The sequence below is a fragment of the Lacerta agilis genome, chromosome 11, assembly GCF_009819535.1.
Source record: "Lacerta agilis isolate rLacAgi1 chromosome 11, rLacAgi1.pri, whole genome shotgun sequence".
Lineage (NCBI taxonomy): Eukaryota > Metazoa > Chordata > Lepidosauria > Squamata > Lacertidae > Lacerta > Lacerta agilis.
The window spans coordinates 12,046,162-12,062,348 of record NC_046322.1 but is presented as its reverse complement, the minus strand read 5'-3'; the positions used below and the strand labels follow the sequence as shown (position 1 = coordinate 12,062,348).

At 43.1% G+C, this 16,187-nt stretch overlaps 1 protein-coding gene across 1 annotated transcript in view; it reads right to left on the bottom strand.

The window, feature by feature from the left end:
- The window catches only part of DCC (DCC netrin 1 receptor), a 912,686-nt gene that overhangs the window by 77,844 nt on the left and 818,655 nt on the right, over positions 1 to 16,187 (bottom strand). Inside the window, exon 21 of the mRNA XM_033163905.1 lies at positions 809 to 841. Within this exon, the coding sequence (XP_033019796.1) occupies positions 809 to 841 (33 nt within the window). The remainder of the gene's footprint in view (positions 1 to 808; positions 842 to 16,187) is intronic.

Here is a 16,187-nt window from a genome sequence, read left to right as displayed (position 1 = left end):
AAAAGGGGAACCTATTCAAGTGGGGGGAAACCGAACCCTCGGGACATGAAACTGGTGTTGTGGCATGTTTCCCTCATACAAATTCAAGGGGTGAATCAATAGAAGCCAACAGCTAAGCAAAGACAGCTATTTTCCTTTACAAATGCCTGGAGAGACTCTGCCATTCCTCCCCCACAAAAATATGTAATTACCTAAAGTGAAAATCAACTATTTCCCCCTTCATAGTAAACAGATTACAAGCATTTGGTTTGAAATGAATAACAAACATCACAATGAGTTTAAAAACAGTAGGAAAAGGATAAAAAGATACCAACAATTATGCCTTGAAAAGTTGACTAAACCACCATCTTCCAACATGAGGGAGAAACTGATTTATGGATAGATAGATAGATAGATAGATATAGTGGTTCTTACCATGAGGCTCCAGAACTTTAATCTATAACCCACAAAAGGGTGTAAGAGCAGCTTGGAAATTATGCCAACCTTAATTATACTTAATGTGAATTATTCAGAAGTGCAGCAGAGAGAGGAAAAAATTTATTTCATACAAAGGAGCCTGACATTTTAATTGGTCCTTCAGAAAAGAGACAAAACAATTTCCTCTCAAGAAAATTTACATCTTCCCCATCAAAACAGCATCCTCAGCCGAGCAGAACTTCATTAACAAGATTAATTATCATGCCAGTGTCTGCCTCATCAGGTGTGCTGGCCAGGTGAAGAGCAGAACACAAAGGAAGAGGGGCTGACACCACACCTACAGCTTGGCGTTGATTCCAAGAGAAAACAGGACACAATAAGGCCATCTTACCTTGATCATTAGCCATTTTGTCAGGATGTTCCACTGCAAGGCAAAAACAACAAAACAACACTGTCAGTCATTTTTCATCAGTAGGCACTTAACGCATCAAAGCAGCCATTTTGTTAGCTAACTTTCTTATCAAGTTGCAGACTCTCTGTTCTCCCCCCCCACCTTCTTTTTTTTTTTTTTACTCTCCAGTCGATTGGATCAGAATATGGCAGGGAAGATTTTGACATTATTCTTTAATTTCAGAATAATCTTGAGAGACGGAAAGCACAAGTATCAGTCAGTTCGTCTGTATCTCATAACTAATGAAGTCGTATGTTGTTTTTTGAAGGAGAATAAGAAGTCTCAGGTTGTCCCCACCCTCAGCTCCCCTGATCTGGGGTATCATTAGGAAAGCTTAATTAAGATGCAAGAAAGAAGAAGAAATGGTTTCTTTGAATAATTAGGCACAAGCCCTCCTGCAGACTGAAAGCTAGCTCGTAGTTTCAGTTCAAAAGCGATTCTACATGCTTTTAAAATATAATAATCACATACAAAGGAAAGATGGGATTACAAGTGTTCCAGTTAAGCCTTCAGGATTTATAGACATTGCCAAGACTCTCAGGCTGCAGTGGCCTTCAGCTATTTATTTAAATAGTGCAGTGAACTCAGCTCAAGTTGAAATCTTGCAGAATTCTGTACTGCTCTTCTATTGTTTCAGAATGTTTGGGAGAAATACTATGTTAGGAGTAACCAACGTGGTGATCTCTAGGTGTTTTGGACTTCAGAACCCATCATCCATGGCTATTGGCTGTGCTGCCTGGGGCTGATGGAAGCTGTAGTTGAAGCAATGATTCTTCAACCTCAACTTCGTCGGACTGGTCATGTTGTGCGGATGCCATCGTCTTCCAAAGCAACTACTCTATTCCGAACTTAAAAATGGAAAGTGTAATGCTGGTGGTCAACAAAAGAGGCTTAAAGACTGTCTCAAGGCACATTTTTTAAAAATGTACTATAAACACCAACAACTGGGAAACACTTGCCTGCAAGCACTCCAGTTGGAGAACAGCCTTTACCAAAGGTGTCATGGACTTTGAAGACACTTGAACTCAGGACAAAAGGGAGAAACGTGCTAAGAGGAAGGCATGCTTGGCAAATCCACACTGTGATCAGCTCCCGCCCGGAAACCAATGTCCCCACTGTGGAAGGATGTGTGGATCCAGAATTGGCCTCCACAGTCACTTATGTACTCATTGTGAAAACCGTGTTTATGGAAGACAATCTTACTTGGCTACGAGTGATAGAAGAAGAAGAAGAAGAAGAAGAAGAAGAAGAAGAAGAAGAAGAAGAAGAAGAAGAAGAAGAAGAGTTCAACAGCCCTGGAGGGCACCATGTTAGTTACTCCTGTGTTATGAGTTGTCTGCCCAAGAAATATCATTGCGTAGATGCTTTGCCTATATCTAGCAGTTATGCTTCAAAGGGGCAGCAGAACGGAAGCCCAGGTAGTTCAGTGGCATCACCCAATTTCTCCATTTTATACCCATTATCCGGTCATGCTCCTGCCCACACGCAGAGCCCACACATAGGATTATCCTCTAGCTGACCACCCAACTGAGTCATATGCCTTTCAGGGTAGGTCAGCTACCAACATGACTGAATCTTGCTTAAAGTATGAAACAGTTGAAACAGGTTGCATTCAAAAAGCTGACAAAACACTTTTGGTCTTCATAAATGAAGGCAAGTAATAAGGGATGGATACTGTTCTATAACCCACAAAAGACATCAAGAAGAGGTGGCAAGAATACACAGAGGAACTATACCAGAAAGATATAGATGTCTCATACACCCCAGGTAGTGTGGTTGCTGACCTTGAGCCAGACATCCTGGAGAGTGAAGTCAAATGGGCCTTAGAAAGCCTCGCTAACAACAAGGCCAGTGGAAGTGATGATATTCCAGCTGAACTATTTAAAATCCTAAAAGATGATGCTGTTAAGGTGCTACACTCAATATGCCAACAAGTTTGGAAAACTCAGCAGTGGCCAGAGGATTGGAGAAGATCAGTTTACATCCCAATCCCAAAGAAGGGCAGTGCCAAAGAATGCTCTAACTACCGCACAATTGCACTCATTTCACACGCTAGCAAGGTTATGCTTAAAATTCTACAAGGCAGGCTTAAGCAGTACGTGGACCGAGAACTCCCAGAAGTGCAAGCTGGATTTCGAAGGGGCAGAGGAACCAGAGACCAAATTGCAAACATGCGCTGGATTATGGAGAAAGCTAGAGAGTTCCAGAAAAACATCTACTTCTGCTTCATTGACTACGCAAAAGCATTTGACTGTGTCGACCACAGCAAACTATGGAAAGTTCTTAAAGAAATGGGAGTGCCTGATCACCTCATCCGTCTCCTGAGAAATCTGTATGTGGGACAAGAAGCTACAGTTAGAACTGGATATGGAATAACTGATTGGTTCAAAATTGGGAAAGGAGTACGACAAGGCTGTATATTGTCTCCCGGCTTATTTAACTTATATGCAGAATTCATCATGCGAAAGGCTGGGCTGGATGAATCCCAAACCGGAATTAAGATTGCCGGAAAAAATATCAACAACCTCAGATATGCTGATGATACAACCTTGATGGCAGAAAGTGAGGAGGAATTGAAGAACCTTTTAATGAGGGTAAAAGAGGAGAGCGCAAAATATGGTCTGAAGCTCAACATCAAAAAAACTAAGATCATGGCCACTGGTCCCATCACCTCCTGGCAAATAGAAGGGGAAGAAATGGAGGCAGTAAGAGATTTCACTTTCTTGGGTTCCATGATCACTGCAGATGGTGACAGCAGTCACGAAATTAGAAGACGCCTGCTTCTTGGGAGAAAAGCAATGACAAACCTAGACAGCATCTTAAAAAGCAAAGACATCACCTTGCCAACAAAGGTCCGTATAGTTAAAGCTATGGTTTTCCCAGTAGTAATGTACGGAAGTGAGAGCTGGACCATAAAGAAGGCTGATCGCCGTAGAATTGATGCTTTTGAATTATGGTGCTGGAGGAGACTCTTGAGAGTCCCATGGACTGCAAGAAGATCAAACCTATCCATTCTCAAGGAAATCGGCCCTGAGTGCTCACTAGAAGGACAGATCCTGAAGTTGAGGCTCCAGTACTTTGGCCACCTCATGAGAAGAGAAGACTCCCTGGAAAAGACCCTGATGTTGGGAAAGATGGAGGGCACAAGGAGAAGGGGACGACAAAGGATGAGATGGTTGGACAGTATTCTCGAAGCTACTAACATGAGTTTGGCCAAACTGCGGGAGGCAGTGAAGGATAGGCGTGCCTGGCGTGCTCTGGTCCATGGGGTCACGAAGAGTCGGACACGACTGAACGACTGAACAACAACAACTGTTCTATCTGTCCATTCACTACTCAACCCAATCTTTATGTTGTCAAAGGTGTGACAAAACAAGCCAGTGGTTATAAGGAATCAAATCTCAAGTCTTTGCAGTTTTCTGATAGGGGTAGCACTCTCACAAAATACGTTTGTTCCTTTATTAACTAACATAGCTATTGTGTTAAATCTGCCAAACATAGATATATAACCAATTCTCCATTAGGAAAACATCTGAAGCATAATGAATGCTGCTGACAGCTCTTGGCTTGTCAGAGACAGAGAACAGGAGATACAAAAAATGAAAAGCATCTTTCTATTATAGCCATGGTGACATTTGGGCAGTTCATGGAAAATTATGGTTTACAAAACCAGAGGCAACATTTCCGTGAATACAAAGGAAGCTGTATCTTTTAAAATTTAGTTGTATTAAATAAATTGGCTACTAATATCTCTTACTTATGATAACTAATTGAAACTTCGCCATACGAAGGTATCATGTAACATGTCAGACCACTGGGTCCATCTAGCTCAGTAGTGTCTACTCTGACAGGCAGCAGATCTGCAGGGCATTGGATAGGACTCTCTCCCATTCAAAGAAGATGCTGTACCACCCTTCCCCTAATACTGAACTATGCAACAGCACAGGAGACTCTTGGCTTAATATCCCAGCTGTGCATTTCTTGAAGTTATATGACTGGCCACTGTGGGAAACGGGATAGTAGACTATATCAATATTTGGTCTGATCCTGCAGGACTCTGCACAAGTTCATGCAGGTTTTATGGATTTATGTTCTTGCTAATGAACAATCACCCAACAAAATGTTATTATGAGAAGAATTCTACTAAATATCTCTTTTGGTTTTGGTTGTTGAACATCTTCCAGTACTGCTAGGTAAAGATAAAGGTAAAGAACCCCCTGGATGGTTAATTCTAGTCAAAGGCAACTATGGGGTTACGGCGCTCATATCGCTTTCAGGCTGAGGGAGCCGGTGTTTGTCTGCAGACAGCTTTCTGGGTCACGTGGCCAGCATGACTAACTACTTCTGGTGCAACAGGACACCGTGATGGAAACCAGAGCACACGGAAACACCGTTTACCTTCCTGCCACAGTGGTACCTATTCATCTACTTGCACTGGCATGCTTTCAAACTGATGGGCTGGCAGGAACTGGGACAGAGTGACGGGAGCTCACTCTGCCGTGGGGATTCGAACTGCTGATCTACTGATTGGCAAGCCCAAGAGGCTCAGTGGTTTAGACCACAGCACCACCCGCGTCCCTACAGTCCTGTTAACTCATATTCAGCTCCTCTCCCCATAGTTAGAAGGGTCCCAACACTATCTAATCCAGTTCTTGCTGCAAGGTGAGACCATATCTAGGACAGTATTCCCCAACCTGGTGCCCTTCAGATGTTCTGGACTACAACTCTCATAATCTCTCACCATGGATCAACAACCATCTGTTTATAACATCTGCAGGGCACCAGTATGGGGAAGACCGGACTTCATAAGGAAGTGTATAGGAATCTACTGACCCTTTCCCTTCCACATCGACTCAAGGGAGAAGAAATCCTAGAGCATAATTTTTTAATGGAGTTGGTTTCTCCACAGATCTATACCTATGATTTATAATTAGGGCATCAAAAACAAATTCTCAAGCATTTATGACATTTGTAACTAAGCTAGATAAGATGTTGCTCTTTTGCTTTTCATGTCCCTTCCACTGCTGTGCTCTTAAGAGGATGAAACCCTTGTCATAAATAATGTAATGAAATATTTCAGGGTTGCTTTGGTCTACGACATTGGTTCCTGGCAAGTTCCCTGTAACTCAGAGACGTAATTTGGTTTCCCATTCTCACACTTGTCACCCCAGTGAAGCATTAGAGGGCACTATAACGCTAAAAATTCTGCCTGATGTTGTCTCTTCAAAAAAAAGAGAGAGGGAGAGAAACACTCTACGGTGACAATATCAGCAATTATAGAGTAGTTTTTCAGAAAGAGAAGATTGCAAATTTAACACCGTTGTCGGTCATGTCCTGCAGAAAGCCCCAAATAAAGACCTTTCTTGTCTGTGTTAATAGGAGGGTAATGCCGATCAGAATTAACAAGCAAACAGCAACCTCTCTCTCTTCCTCCCTCCCTCCCTCCCAACTGACACATATCAGTTCACATAATTTATACATCCTTCAAATTAAGGTTACGGATGCTCTCTCTATGTACTGTGATAGCAACGCATCGCCTAGGCAATTTCCAGAGGGTTAGTCTGTTAGTCGCCTGCCGTGAAAACAACAAAGAGTCTTCTGGCATCTTAAAGAGGAAGCGTTAGATCCCACTTTAGCAACACTTAGAGAAGACCTACTGAAACAAATGGATTCAAGTCGGTTATGACTTACTCAAGGCCATTGATTTCAACAGGTCTGCTCTGAGTACGGCTTAGTCAGATGCAACCCTGGAAGAAAGATGATGGCACATGCCGTATTTTTCAATGTATAAGATGCCCCCATGTATAAAACAACTCCTATTTGGGGGGACTCCAAATTAAGAAAACACCCCTCAGCACAACCCGTGTGTAAGACGAGCCCCAATTTTAAACCTAAATTTTTGGTTAATAAAAACAACACCTAGTCTTATACATGGAAAAATACGGTACTTTTATGGAATGTAGTCCATGTCGTTGGATGCATGAAGTATGTTCTCTTCACTTGGCAGGTGACACACACCTGGCTAGGAGTGGTGGATTGTCCATAGTGAGGTGAAAGGGACATGAAAAGAAAAAAAGTACTGACTACAGGGGAAACTGTGGGGAAACTGGGCAGAGCTCTTGCTAGCAGGTCCCCTTGATAATGTTGGGGTGGGAGCAATTTGACCACTATACCATACTGCCTTCAAAAATTGCCCTCAAAGTAGACTATGTTGTTGTTGTTGTTGTTAGAATTTGTACATTGCCTTGTATCCAGGGGTCTCAGGGCGGTTCACAGAATAAAATCAATATATAAAACCACAAAACAACTAATAAAAATAAAAACAGCAACCCAATAACCCCCCTCCCAAAAAACCCCCACACATTTTAAAAGGGCATAGGATGTCAATCAGGGCCTGGTTAAAAAGGAACCTTTTTGCCTGGCGCTAAAGGTGTGTAATGAAGGTGCCAGGCGAACTTCCCTGGGGAAAGCATTCCACAGACAGGGAGCCACTGCAGAGAAGGCCTGTTCTCATGTTGCCACCCTCTGGAACTCTCGAGGAGGAGGCACATGAAGGGCCTTAGAAGATGATCTCAGGGTCCGGGTAGGTTCATTTATGTGGTTGCTGGAAGATACTTAAACCTTGTGGATGCCTGTCTGTACCCATTTGCATGAATTGGGACCTACTTGGTTCCAACGTAGATGAAAACACACCAGGAAAAGAAGAGCCTAAGAGGAGATATGATTGTTGTTGTTGTTGTTCAGTCATTCAGTCGTGTCTGACTCTTCGTGACCCCATGGACCAGAGCATGCCAGGCACTCCTATCCTCCACTGCCTCCCGCAGTTTGGCCAAACTCATGCCAGTCGCTTCGAGAACACTGTCCAAGATATGATAGCCATCTTCAAATACCTTAAGGGCTGTCACATGGAAGAGGGGGCATGCTTGTTTCCTCCTGCTCTTGATGGTAGGACTCGAGGCAATGGCTTCAAGTTACAAGAAAGGAGATTCCGACTAAACATTTGGAAAAACTTTCTGACAGTAGGAGCTGTTGGGCAGTGGAACACGAGAGGTGGTGGACTCTCCTTCCTAAGAGGTTTTTAAGCAGAGGTTGGATGGCTATCTGCCATAGATGCCTTAGCTGAGACTCCTGCATGGCAGGGGGTTAAGACTAGATGACCCTTGGGTTCTTTCCAGCTCTAAAATTCTATGATTCTATGAAACTGGCCTGAACCATATGGTGTCAGGGAGTGGGCATCAGAGGAATGGTGGAGACCGCCTTCCCAGCCTGGCGCTTCCAGAGAAGAAGAAGACAGTTCAGAATGACAACAGGGGTTTGAGAGAGGTCACAGCTCAGAGGCAGATGAGGGGGAAAGCTGGGAAATAATGGGAGAGGAGGAAGAACCAGGAGGGCAACAGCTGATGGACACAGTGTCTTTAGAAAGCATTCCAGACCCGCCCACTCCCCAAACCTGGCGAGCATTGAAAGTAGTAGAGTGAAGGGGTAAGAAGCAAATGGCCCTCAATGTCACCCGTAGGGGAGAAGGTGATGAATGAGGAAGTGGGAGAAAGGGGGTGGAGTCACTCGGGACAACGCCATTATTCCAAGAGGCTGCATTCCCAAGCCTCTCTCTGTGACTACTGAATAAAAAGCAGATGGTAAGGACTTTTCCTTTTCTTATCCGTTCCAAGCAACCTGCTGTGGGGGTTGGTTCTTCTGCCACCTGACACATGGCACCATGTCACACAAACAGCAACTATCCACACTGTTGGTTGGCTTGTTTACAGCAGCGATGTCCAACCGGCCGATCGCCTGTGTAATCCAGGTGGATCGTGCGGGATTGTGGCCGATCGTGGGCAAGTAATGTCCCCGCCTCCCGCGCTCAATGCCTCCATCAGCACCTTGTCAGCAGTGAACGTTGTGGAAAAAGCTCCACAACTCTTTGCCCCCGCCCAAGTGACAATGATATTGTCCTCCCTCGAATGACAATGGGTAGATCACTGCCAGTTATTTTATACTGGGAGTAGATCACAATCTCTTGGGCGTTGGACGTACCTGGTTTACAGGATGTCTTACCTGTCCTTGAATAAGTTCCCAGAGCAGGTTACAACAGTATACAGTGGTACCTCGGGTTAAAAACATAATTCATTCCGGAGGTCCGTTCTTAACCTGAAACTGTTCTTAACCTGAGGTACCATTTTAGCTTCCCGCTGCCACCGCATGATTTCTGTTCTCATCCTGAAGCAAAGTTCTTAACCCGAAATACTATTTCTGGGTTAGCGGAGTCTGTAACCTGAAGTGTCTGTAACCTGAAGTGTCTGTAACCCAAGGTACCACTGTACTAGCATAGTAGAAAAATCAAAACCATTTAGATCAGAAGTATCTTTGGCACCCGTCACAAAGCTATTTAATGAAGGCGCCAGATGCACCTCTGTGGGGAGGGGATTTTGGAGGGTGGTAAAACTACCAAGAGTGACCCCCCCTTGCCAATCCTAACACCCAAGGAGGTCTGCAGGAATGGAGAAAGTACTAAGGGGTGGACATGCCATTCAGATTACTGGCAGCAGGATAACGTGCGTGAAATTGAAACACAAGTATGTGAGTCTATTGAATACACATATTGAATAAAAGCCCTCAGAAGATGTGACTCTCTTTCATTGAAGGTGTTTGTTGCTGTTGTTTTTAGCAGAGGTTGGATAGCCATCTGTCATCTATGATTTAGTTGGGATTCCTGCACTGCAGCTGGTGCGACCAGATGACCCCTGGTGTTCCTTTCAGCTCTACAATTCCATTATTCTGTCATGGGCGTAGCCAGCGAGGGATGGGGGGGGCAGCCCCTCGCTGGCTATGCCCATGACAGAAGCAATTTTTAAAAAAAAAATGGTTATAAAGTGATGAAACGAAACAAAATTAGGTAGGGCGATGGCGAATAATCTGTTGTTTACCACACTGAAATGGTGTACAAACCGAGAAGTATCTAGAGCCACCTAGCGACTGGTAGAGGAATCTATGTCAGCCAACCAGTGGGATTCAAGGGAAGGAGAGGTCTCTAGTGGGCTCTAGCAGAGAGAAGAGGGAATATTCTAGAGGGGTCTAATGAGTTCCACGTCACTATATAAACTGAGCTGCCTGCCGGTAGTTGATCAGTATTTTAGTTGAACGAAGGCTACTGTTGAACGATCTTTCGAAGGGTAAAGACCTGGCTCAGAAGTACAATGGGAGAGGACAGACTGACTGGGTTGTGTTTCATGAGCGTCCATCAGAAATTATTCAAGGAAAATCAGGACTGGATTGAAACAAAGGTTTTGAACAAGTTTTCTTCAAACCCAAGAAAAATGATATTAGTATAAGACATGTAACTAGAATAAAAATTTGAAAAATTCAAGCAAATAATTGTAATAACTACCATAATAAAGCACTGCTATAATTATATATAATTTTCTTAAATTTTTGGTTTCATTCGCCTTTTCCGTGCTGAAATGTCACAACCTGAACGACCATGGCTTGCCACCCCCCCCCCCAGTTTTGATCCTGGGTACGCCCCTGTATTCTGTGATTCCAGGGCAGCAAACTTTCTCTCAATTTGTGGCTTGGCACAATAAAAGACCTTTAATAAGCCACTGCCTCGCAATTCCCACTTATAATACAGTTTGCAATTAAGATTGATTAGAAAATGAGGAGTGACACATTAGAAGAAAATTATGCTACAGTTGTTGCACAGAGGACTAGCTCTCATCAGCCTGGCTCTTCCTGAGTTACCTATCTCAGCCACAGGTGAAGGGGAAAGGCAGACTCTTAATGAATTATTTCAGAGACCGAGGGGGGAAATCCCTTCCCTGCGTGACATTAATTCACTCGGCTCTTTTCAACCTCCAATTCTTTAGTAAAGAACATTCTAGAACATAGCTTTGGATACCAAAGAAGAGCACGGGAACATTGCTGCTGGATATTTACTATTTAATGTTATTAATCTGTCTGCTGTAAGCCTAATGGGACATTGAGAGTGAAATGCTGTCTTCAGAATGATTAAGTACGGACCATTAACTGCAAAGGGAACTTCTGGTGCCACGTTGCATCATTTTTGTAAGCATCTATGAAGAGGAAAGCGCAAAATATGGTATGAAGCTCAACATCAAAAAAACCTAAGATCATGGCCACTGGTCCCATCACCTCCTGGCAAATAGAAGGGGAAGAAATGGAGGCAGTGAGAGATTTCACTTTCTTGGGTTCCATGATCACTGCAGATGGTGACAGCAGTCACGAAATTAGAAGATGCCTGCTTCTTGGGAGAAAAGCAATGACAAACCTAGACGGCATCTTAAAAAGCAAAGACATCACCTTGCCGACAAAGTTCTGTATAGTTAAAGCTATGGTTTTCCCAGTAGTAATGTACGGAAGTGAGAGCTGGACCATCAAGAAGGCTGATCGCCGAAGAATTGATGCTTTTGAATTCTGGTGCTGGAGGAGACTCTTGAGAGTCCCATGGACTGCAAGAAGATCAAACCTATCCATTCTCAAGGAAATCGGCCCTGAGTGCTCACTAGAAGGACAGATCCTGAAGTTGAGGCCCCAGTAATTTGGCCACCTCATGAGAAGAGAAGACTCCCTGGAAAAGACCCTGATGTTGGGAAAGATGGAGGGCACAAGGAGAAGGGGACGGCAGAGGATGAGATGGTTGGACAGTGTTCTCGAAGCTACTAACATGAGTTTGGCTAAACTGCGGGAGGCAGTGAAGGATAGGCGTGCCTGGCATGCTCTGGTCCATGGGGTCACGAAGAGTCGGACACGACTGAACGACTGAACAACAACAACATGAAGAGGACATTTACTTCATAAAACTTATATGCCACTTGATTGTAAAAAACAACAACAACCCTCAAAGCCATTTACAAAGAGAACAAAACCATAAAGCTATCTGTAAAAACAGTTAAAAACAACTACTTAGAACATTTTTTAATATTAAAAAATCAGCGGTAAATGAAAAACGAACTTCAGTATTCTACATATCTACAGATAGTAGGTTTGTCTAGTAGCTGCCGAAAAAGAGTACAGTGAAGGTGCTTGTCAATTGGCAGGGAGTTCCAAAGGGCAGGTGCTTCCATACTTAAACATTAATTTCTTACAAATGCAGAATAGGTATTCTGTGACATGTGAAACAGTGCCAGTCCCTCAGATCAAAGTTGTTGTGTGGGCATATGTTTGGGTAATTTCACAGGTAATCTGGTCCCAAGTTGTTAAGGATATACTGTTAGTATATAAACACCTTGAACATGGCCCAGAAGCAAATAAGGCAATCAGTGAAGATTTCTGAGGTATTATAAGTATGTGGGCAAGACTTCACACTCCTGTCAGCAATTGTGCTGCAGCATTCTGCACCAACTGCAGCTTCCAGATCTAGCACAAGGGAAGTCCCACATAGACTCCACGGCAGTAATCCAGTCTTGAAGGAACCAATGAAAGAACTACTGTGGAAAAACTTTCCTGACCCGGGAGTGATTGTTAACTGTGGTACCAACAGAAATAGGTGAGAGGCACTTCTGGCCTCAGAGATCTCTGACCAAGAAAAGGTAAGCAAAATAATGTCAAAAAAACAAATTATATCACACAAAAATGACCATGCATCCAACCAAATCCTACTGACAGGAGATCCTCTGGAATTAATGGGCCCAAGGTAGCCATATCTGTTGATTTCAATGGATCTACTCTGAGTAAGACTAGCATTGGGCACAATCCTATGTTAGGAGAAATGCACTTGAGGACATCAAAGATGGAAAATGAGAAGAATAGGATTTTGGACTGGAAAAATGAGAAAAACTGAAATTGGTAGATTTGTTTATCCTTAGTCCGCTTTCAGAAAGAAAGAAAGAAGAAAGAAAGCCAAAAAAAAAAAAAAAAATCAGTCATGCTAAGTATATAAACACACACACACACACACACACACACACCCCTAGTATTTCTGCATATTTTAGAGATGGGGGTTGTTCTTTTGATGCTTACATGGTTCCTTGTGAAATTAAATGTATTGCGACCTCTCTCTTTCTGCATAATAATAATAATAATAATAATAATAATAATAATAATAATAATTTATTATTTATACCTCACCCATCTAGCTGGGTTTCCCCAGCCACTCTGGGCGGCAACAAAAGATTAAAAATACATTAAAACATCAGTCATTAAAAGCTTCCCTAAACACGGCTTCCTTCAGATGTCTTCTAAACATCCGATAGCTGTTTAGGTCTTTCAAGACTGGTGTTATGTTGTCTCAGCGGCTGCTCCCAGTCACCAGTCTAGCTGCCGCATTCTGGATTAATTGCAGTTTCTGGGTCACCTTCAAAGGTAGCCCCATGTAGAGAACATTGCAGTTGTCCAAGCAGGAGATAACCAGAGCATGCACCACTCTGGCGAGACAGTCTGCGGGCAGGTAGGGTCTCAGCCTGCGTACCAGATGGAGCTGGTAGACATGTACGTGTTTGTATATGTAGATATAGTTATTGCCAAGAGATCCTTCAGTGGGACACCAAACACATCTTCTTAATCATTATTAAGGACAAGAATCCAATAACTCTGCATAATTGAGAGTGTGAGCCAGACATCAGAAGCTCTTTGCACCTTATATGTAGAAGCAGATTTATCAGAAAAAACCCAGTTTGAATGTTATTGAACATGACATATTTAGGGTCGGTAGCATTAAATATTCATGCCAGGGTATTAGACTGTCCTCATAGGCTATTAGATGACGGAAGAAAATTATTATTTTTTATTTTATTTTCCAAAAAAATATATACACCTCTGATCTAAAATTCATCTCCCCGATGAGCTTGATGATACCTTGCATAAACGCTACAAAGTAGGTGATTTTGAGTTCAGTTCTAGTTAGATATCTGGATCTCCTTAGCATTTGATGTCTCATTGCTCTGCAGTTATTATACTATGATGCTGTGACACTTAGTTGAGGGGGGGAACCCCCTTCATTTTAACATGGGCTTTTCCTGTGACACTCATCGAAAGCATGAAAGGAAGCTGGTGCCCATTTAATCTGGTAGATGAGAAGCCATAGCAAAGGAAGTGTTCTCTCGTTGCAATTTATGGTGGTTTAAAAGAAGTGAAAAGCCACCAGAGTTGCACTGATTATTTTATGCAAAGAGAAATCTGACTTGGACAGGCGAGGCAAACTCCTGAAAATCCTGGCTGGGATGCGATAAGCTAAGAACGCATGCAGATGAATTTCTTAGAATTGCTTCACCCAGTTCCTGTTAATTCATTAAAAATTATTACATAAAGAATGTCTCCCATGTTCAATTTGATTTCTTGGTAGCTTTTTTTTTTCTTCAACAATGATAAAAATTAAACAGAGAGCTATCAGCTTCTGCAAAAAGACCAGCCATCTGTCAGAGCAGCTTAGTGCTCTGGGCTTGTAAATTCTCCAAGACAAATTCCAGTGCTTCAAATCAGCCCTAACTTGCTCACTCATTGAGTAGCACAGATGAAGAGACTTGTTTCTGTGAGGTTTCATTGGAAGAGGCAAGCTGCAGGCCATGAGAGATTATTTCTCAGGAGAAACCTGGTGTCTGGGCTAGCTCACTGACTCTGCAGACTGAAAGTTGCTAGGAAAAATGGAATGGGGTTGCATATTCCAAGGGCACGAATCATTTTTCTGGGACCCCCCCCCCCCAAAAAAAAAACCTTTGATATAATTTGCAGGAGGTCCCTTTTTGATATTGTGGAATGCCCTTCCCCAGAGTAGGGGTAGAAAAAAAAAATCAATTTGGTTTGTCTCAGGTTTTCCAAATTTAAATACAGTTCCCCACAATTCCACATCAATTTGCTTTTTGAGTGGTGGGGTCCTTATGAAAAATCATAATTTTTCACGATGCAGACCTTTTTCTGTGTGGTTTTACCTCATGTACACATTTTTTGCAAAGCAATTTTTGCTAATAGAATGCATTTCGGTATATTTCCAGTTATATAGGCATTTATATGCACAGTTCACCCTAGCACATGTGTTTTTTGTACAGATTGCTTGGCGAGAGAACAGCGCTGCATAATTCACAGAAAGGTGGCTTGATGAGTGCTCTCACCATCGCTATGGAGCATGTTGGCTGCCATGGTACTCAATACAAAATAAAATAAAAAATTCCTTCCAGTAGCACCTTAGAGACCAACTAAATTTGTTCTTGGTATGAGCTTTCGTGTGCAGGCACACTTCTTCAGATCGGTACTCAATGTGAGCAATGAAACATGAAATCGGTGGTATAAGACTCAATCAGAAACTGACCAAACATTTGTGAGGCCTACCTCACCCATCATGTCTATCACATGGTAGTGATGGTGGAAGTTAATAAATCTTACTTCTCTAACTCCATGGTGTCCACAAGTAGCTGTCTGGCAGGGTTTTTACAAGTAGTGAATGGGCTTTTGCCCTCTGACCCAGAAAGTGTTGCCTTGACACACTTGGGGGGGGGGCTCCCCGCTGTAGCAGATCACCCTTCCCAACTCATGGTATGTGTCAGGAATGATGCTGAGGGGGGCTGCACTGAGAAGGATTGGTGGGAGTCACCCTTGATCCTGAATCTTACCAGGAACAGGAGGACAGTAGAGATTTGGAAGAGTGGTTTGCAGAGGGGCATAGTTCAGAAGGCAGAAGCTGGGAAATACTGGATGGGGAACAGCTAGGAGAAGAAAAACTTGAAGATGGAGGGTTAACAGATTCACAGTCTCTGGACAACATTCAGCCCCCATCCCCAAAGACACGAAGAGCTCAGAAAGTGTTAGAACAGAAAGCACAGAGGGCACAAACTCAGATTACAAGACGTAGGAGTGACGTAGATTAATTGGGACCGAGGGAGGGAGGGAGCCTTAATTGGAGCACTGCCATTTCTAGGGAGACGTGTTCTTTTCTCTCTCACTGTGATTACTAAAGAATCTAACTGGTAAGAAATTCCTTTCATTTGAGCTTCTTATTTACTGCCACAGGGGAGGAAGCTGGTTCTCCAAAGCCTGAAAGTATGTGATCGGAATGGTGATCCTGGGGTTAGCAGAACTCATCCTTGCTGCCTCCCCCCGCCCCAAATGTTTTCTTAATACTCAAAGTGAATGCCTTAAATGGGTTGGTGCAATTTTTGGGACAATCTTGGGGAAAGTGGTAGACTTCACAGTGGCCACCAATCCTCACGCCCAGAATGCTACGGAATGAGTAGTATATCAGAGGAAGTAAACCTGTACCCAGGCTGCCAAAAGAGCTTCCCGAGGTAAAGGAAGGAAGGAAGGAAGGCACCAGCCACTGCTAACAGTGGTCTGTCCCTGGAAAAACATGAAGAAACGCCACCCCGAAATTATT